Source organism: Haliotis rufescens, unplaced genomic scaffold, assembly GCF_023055435.1.
Source record: "Haliotis rufescens isolate VD_foot unplaced genomic scaffold, xgHalRufe1.0.p SCAF_77, whole genome shotgun sequence".
Classification (NCBI taxonomy): Eukaryota; Metazoa; Mollusca; class Gastropoda; order Lepetellida; family Haliotidae; genus Haliotis; species Haliotis rufescens.
Window position 1 is genome coordinate 472,352 of NW_025964369.1, and position 6,484 is coordinate 478,835.

The 6,484-nt window shown below is 42.6% G+C and overlaps 1 protein-coding gene across 1 annotated transcript; it reads left to right on the top strand.

Annotated features, from left to right (window-relative positions):
- The first annotated feature begins 3,249 nt into the window (after positions 1 to 3,249).
- Positions 3,250 to 6,092, top strand: LOC124124145 (acanthoscurrin-2-like). The gene is made up of 3 exons (XM_046487233.1): positions 3,250 to 3,378; positions 4,990 to 5,404; positions 5,975 to 6,092. The coding sequence occupies exons 2-3, from the start codon at positions 5,002 to 5,004 to the stop codon at positions 5,983 to 5,985; spliced, it is 414 nt and encodes a 137-aa protein (XP_046343189.1). The 5' UTR covers positions 3,250 to 3,378; positions 4,990 to 5,001; the 3' UTR covers positions 5,986 to 6,092.
- Positions 6,093 to 6,484: the final 392 nt, after the last annotated feature.

Sequence of the window (6,484 nt, forward strand, 5' to 3'; positions counted from 1 at the left end):
TTCCAGTTATATCACGGCGTGTCAGCTTAATGTGGGAGGAAAGCCCAGGTCTCAGACGTTTACTTCTTCGGTGAAACCCAGTCGTCTAAGGAGCTGCGATTCGCTGTGCAGAGTTGCGTCCCTTGGCCACGCCAGAAACCTATGATTGTGGGTTCGAATCCCGGTTCGCCCCGATTATGTTTCTAGGTTTGTCAGCCCCATACCCATGCTCGTGGGTTTTACCGAAGATGTAAACGTCTGAGATCTGCATCACTTCGGGCTTTCCTCCCACATTAAGCTGACACGGCGTGATATGACTGTAATACTGTGACAAGCGGCGTTAAACCCAACTCACTCCCTCACTCATTTAGATAACAATCCCTTGTGTCATACCTTATCAAATTGCCATACTTATATCACAGAACACTGTCCTTACGTCTTTACCATTATCTAAAGCAGTAACTCTCTCATTGTATAAGTACATGAGTTAACATTGCGTTGGACCCCCAGGTATAAAACCCCACTGTAATGTTGACAAAATATCATTATCTATGAGAAAATTAAAGACATACTTGAAGACATACCTCTACAACGTCTTGGCGAAGCTTGAAGTTCAAGGAACTGGTCTGCAGTTGGTACAATTTATTATATCACATTTTGTCAATAGGTGTCACGTTTGCTTCTTTCCAGGAAACACAACATTTCGAATAAATAAATTTGATAATTCAGTAACATGTAAGCTATAAGCTCTTGGCGATCATTTTGATTAATCTGTTTCCAATACAAACACGCCCAGTTGTTTTTCTAACATCAACAGGCAGCAAGACATCGCACACCTCTTTCTGAGAGAAAACCATATTCGTGTAGAATATATTCTGTTAAAACAGAGGGATTATCTGGTAAGTCTACCCGTGCCTGTTCACAAAAATACTCATTAAAATCTTGGCTATTTTAGCATCTGTTCATAAACAGTATCATTAACAAGTATTGCCGAGAAAGAAAAAGCCACCTTACATATGTTAATAGAAGAAGAAGAAGAAGATATTTTATTAAAGTGTCACACACATATAAATGTGTCTGGCCAGATTTGGCCTATGAGACACTACAATTCAACAAATGTCTGTTGAAATATAGTTTAAGATATTGGTTTAAAATATATAAAGGTAACAATGACAATTATCTATCATGTATGCTGAAAGGGTGTGAAATTGTTAATAAATTAGTTAGTAATGTACATAATTATATATAAGCAAGTGTCGACCTTCGTCGGTCAAACATTTGCGACACCAGGGCAGCTAGGGGTGTGATGTTATTGGCATAATTCAGCAGGTGGATAACCTTTTGTAATGAAGATTTAATATATTGGCACTTCTTAACAACAACTTCGGTAACATGGGGATAAGCACTTTGCGATCCGGCCGCGTCATACAAAAAGATGTTAAAAGATTGTACTTGTTGTTACCCTGTCTGGCGCTCGGCATTAAGGGGCTAAAACAAGGACTGGTCGGCTCGGAGTCAGTATACTGTGTCTTAGTGGGGTATTCATGTTAAACTGCGGCATGGTATCTCAGTGAGCTAGCACTATAAATCGGCATCAGTCCAGACTAGTACAAGCAGCCACACACACAAATATGTGCATGCACGTCGCTATATAAGTGCAATAATCTTGGACGCGACGTTAAACCCAATTTCACCTCACCTCACTTGGCGATCATTTTGATTCATATGTTTCCAATACCATCTGGTCACCAGTAACATCAACAGACAACAAGGCATCCCATTCCCCTCCCTGAGAGAAAAATGTATCACTTGATGTCTATTGTACTTTATATTCTGTTAATACAGGACTGTCAGGTTTGTCAACCCGTACTTCAACATCTGTATCATAAACAATATAATTGCAAGTTATGGGCAGAAAAGAAGAAGCTATCGTCTTAGATGTAATGCGACCCGTGAAGATTCCGGGGTGGAATAGGTCTTCAGCAACCCATACTTGCTGTAAAAGGTGACTATGCTTGTCGTAAAAGGCGACTAACGGGATCGGGTGGTCAGGCTCGCTGACTTGGTTGATGCATGTCATCGTATCCCAATTGCGTGGATCGATGCTCATGCTATCAATCACTGGATTGTCTGGTCCAGACTCGATTATTCACAGACCGCCGTCATATAGCTTGAATATTGCTGAGTGCGGCATTAAACAACCAACCAACAGATGTAGTGCAAGTTTTAACAAGATGCCACCATGTTCTACTTTCCCGTGAACTATTTATTCTGTCGTCTGTTTGACTTGCATGATCACGTTTTGCTTTCTTACCATCGATATAATGCAGGGAGTCTGACAAGTATGTAATTACACATGAAGTTTTGTTGTGTATTGTTTGACGACGCACTCAGCAATATGAGGCGGTCGGGTAGTCTAGTGGTTAAAGCGTTCGCTCGTCACGCCGAAGACCCGGGTCCGATTCCCGACATGGGTTAAATGTGTGAAGCCCATTTCTGGTGTCTCCCGCCGTGATATTGCTGGAATGTTGCTAAAAGCTGCGTAAAACCATACTCACTCACTCACTCACTCACTCACTCACTCACTCACTCACTCACTCACTCACTCACTCACTCACTCACTCACTCACTCAATCAATCAATCAATCAATCACTCAATCAATCACTCACTCACTCACTCACTCACTCACTCACTCGGACTAGTCCAGACTCGATTATTTACAGAATGCCGTCATATAGCTGGAATATTGCTGAGTGCGACGTTAAACAACAAACAAACAAACAACAAACAATTATTCGAAAAAAACAAATCTCCAAGTAAGTGTGTTCTTTGCGAATGTGGTGACACGTCTTTTCGATTTTATTTCGCTTTTGATATGCAGTGCAGTTTGAACGGGAATGCGAAAGTTGAAAGATTTCAATTAAAATCGATATCGACCTATGATAACTTGTCCTTTCAAGTACTTTCTGATGTTCATTATGAAACATGTTATCAATCTGTAACGTAAACGTACTGATATTATAATATTGTCGTTTATTATTAAATTATTAATCATTAAAGTAAACTAGGGTTGAGGGCAGTTAAAAGTCAGAGAAATAGTGAACGGTGAAATCAGCAGATAGGGTTGGAGATTGCAGAGGGGGGTCGAGTGGGTGCATGGGGGACGGGGGGTGGGTGGGTGGGTGGGGGGTTAAAACGTGACGGTGGCGTGACTGCCCCAGATCTATGAGTGATGTTGGCATTTTTTTGCCGTGGGTAAAGGAACAGGAAGCTTGAAAACAGGAGTGGTTTTCACGCGGTGGTCACATGGTCACTGTACTTGTATATATACTCCTGTTTTCATTTCATTTTTACCATATCCTCCTTCAAGGCAATCTTCGTCAACACATCATCCCCAGGTGAGTGAAGCTTTCACAATTTTTATAGATATAGATTATTCTTTGCTTTGACCATTTCTACTGACATCTTCCGTAGCGGCGTTGCCATGACATCTTAGCTATACAGAGACACATCGCGTTAGGCAATTAAAATAGTAATTATATAAGCTGCCCAACCAAAGATAATTTTGAGTCATTGAACTGTCACTCTTCTCTGACCTTATATCTTTATGTGAGTGACCGTACATGGTCTTTCCTAAGCCCAGCAATATCACGGCGGGCGACGCTATAAGTGGGCTTCATTTATTGTACCCGATCCGTGAAGATCCTGGGTAGAATAGATAATCAGCAAACCATGCTTGTCGTAAAAGGCGACTATGCTTGTCGTAAGAGCCGACTAACGGGATCGGAGAGTCAGCCTCTCTGACTTGGTTCATGCATGTCATCGTATCCCAATATCATCAATATCCCGGACAATCCAGTGATTAAAATAGTAATTATAAAAGCTGCACAACCAAGTATGGTTCAAAGATATTTTTGAGTCATAGAACTGTCACTCTTCTCTGACCTTATATCTTTATGTGAGTGACCGTACATGGTCTTTCCTAAGCCCAGCAATATCACGGCGGGCGACGCTATAAGTGGGCTTCATTTATTGTACCCGATCCGTGAAGATCCTGGGTAGAATAGATAATCAGCAAACCATGCTTGTCGTAAAAGGCGACTATGCTTGTCGTAAGAGCCGACTAACGGGATCGGATAGTCAGCCTCTCTGACTTGGTTCATGCATGTCATCGTATCCCAATATCATCAATATCCCGGACAATCCAGTGATTAAAATAGTAATTATAAAAGCTGCACAACCAAGTATGGTTCAAAGATATTTTTGAGTCATAGAACTGTCACTCTTCTTTGACCTTTTATCTTTTTGTGAGTGACCGCACATGGTCTTCACGAATAGTCCAGCAATATCACGGCGGGCGACGCCATAAGTGGGCTTCATTCATTGTACTCTATCCGTGAAGATCCTGGGAAGAAAAGATCTTCAGCAAACCATGCTTGTCGTAAAAGGCAACTATGCTTGTCGTAAGAGGCAACTAACGGGATCGGGTTGTCAGCCTCGCTGACTTGTTTCATGCATGTCATCGTATCCCAACTGCGTGGATGGATGCTCATGATGTCAGTCACTGAATTGTCTGGTCCAGACTCGATTATTTACAGATCGCCTTCACATAGTTGGAATATTGCTGAGTGCAGCGTTAAACAACAAACATCAACATCTAGACACAATAAAAAGCCAGCAGAGATACACTTAGAGCTCGAACCCAAACATGGTTACAATATGTGAATTTAATAGGAGTACATACTCTCCTCATAACACCAACAACCAACCAACCCAATTCGGAAGCCTTTACGACCAGCAGTGGGGTACTGGGGATGCATTCTTCCTCAGATCCCCACGGGATGTGCCTGACTGACACAAACGTGTTTAGTGTAATAATTTGGTTAGGAATGTCTTCATAATTATTTATGTATTTTGTACGTACAGGTAGGAATGTTAAATGTCACGAGTTTGTTGCATAAACATACTATCTTCCTAAGATTACAATAAGGATACCAATTATTTTCCAGCAAGCCAGCACCATGAACTCCGTCATTGTCTTGGTAGCATGCCTGGTGGCGGCCGCTGTCGCCGAGCCTATTGGCTACAGTAAGGGTCTTTACGGTGGATTTGGAGGATTAGGAGGATTGGGATATGGTGGACTTGGAGGATACGGATTAGGCCACGGACTTGGAGGATTTGGAAGACTTGGAGGACTCGGTTACGGAGGACTTGGAGGATTCGGTGGTCTTGGAGGACTCGGTTACGGAGGACTTGGAGGACTTGGAGGACTCGGTTACGGAGGTCTTGGAGGATTCGGTGGTCTTGGAGGACTCGGTTACGGAGGTCTTGGAGGACTCGGTTACGGAGGTCTTGGAGGATTCGGTTACGGAGGTCTTGGAGGATTCGGTCACGGAGGTCTTGGAAGATTCGGAGGTTTTGGAAGTAGGTGGAACCATTCTCGCCTTGCTGTATTGAGTCTCATTCAGAATTATATCTCCTCGTGTACTAAACGATACGCGAAATATATCCTGGCGAAAAAGCCCACTGATGATTCAAACAGAATCTATAAATTTATCCGTGACATGCACATCAGGTTATTTTACTTTTAGACATTGCTTAGTCTAACAGATCACCTTTCAGAGTTGAAGTTCAAGACATAATCCCCAAGCTGTGTCGGGCGATTGTCACATTCTTTACCAATCTTCTGACCCGTGAAGATCTGGAGTAGAATAGGTCTTCAGCAACCCATGCTTGCCGTTAAAGGCGACTATGCTGGTCGTAAAAGGCGACTAACGGGATCGGGTGGTCAGGCTCGCTGACTTGGTTCATGCATGTCATCGATTCCAATTGCGTGGATCGATGCTCATGATATCAATCACTGGATTGTCTGGTCCAGACTCGATTATTTACAGACCGCCGTCATATAGCTGGAATATTGCTGAGTGCGGCGTTAAACAACAAACAAACACCAACACCAACAACAACAATAACCAATCTTCTTTTTCATTTCAGGACATTATTAACCTGACGATGTTGATAAAGACCAACGAACCTGACCTACCATACACGTTTGTATACGTGGCCTTCTGAATGTGATGACGTCGACCTTGAATAAAGCGTGCACGCAACATTATTTCTTCTCGTTCTTCATTCACGCGTTATTTCTAAATAGACTTTTACTTACTCTCAATTCGTTGTGCAGAGTTGCGCCCCTTATGCGTGTCGGATCCTATGATCCTGTGTTCGAGTTCTGGTTCGTCACGTTTTTGTTTCTAGGTTTGTGATCATCATACACCAAAGTACAGGTGTAAATGTCTAAGACCTTCTATGTCTTCCTTATCTCTGTACCTACATATAGTGTGCTTGTCGTAAGAGGCGACTGACGAGATCGGATGGTTAGGCTCACTGACTTGGTTGATGCATGTCATCGTATCCAAATTGAGTGGATCGATGCTCATGATGTCAATCACTGGATTGTCCGGTCCAAACTCATTTTTTACAGACCGCCGTCTTACAGCTGGA

Excerpts from the sequence above, each read along its gene's own strand:
- LOC124124145 (XM_046487233.1), top strand. The coding sequence starts at position 5,002 with ATGAACTCCGTCATTGTCTTGGTAGCATGCCTGGTGGCGGCCGCTGTC.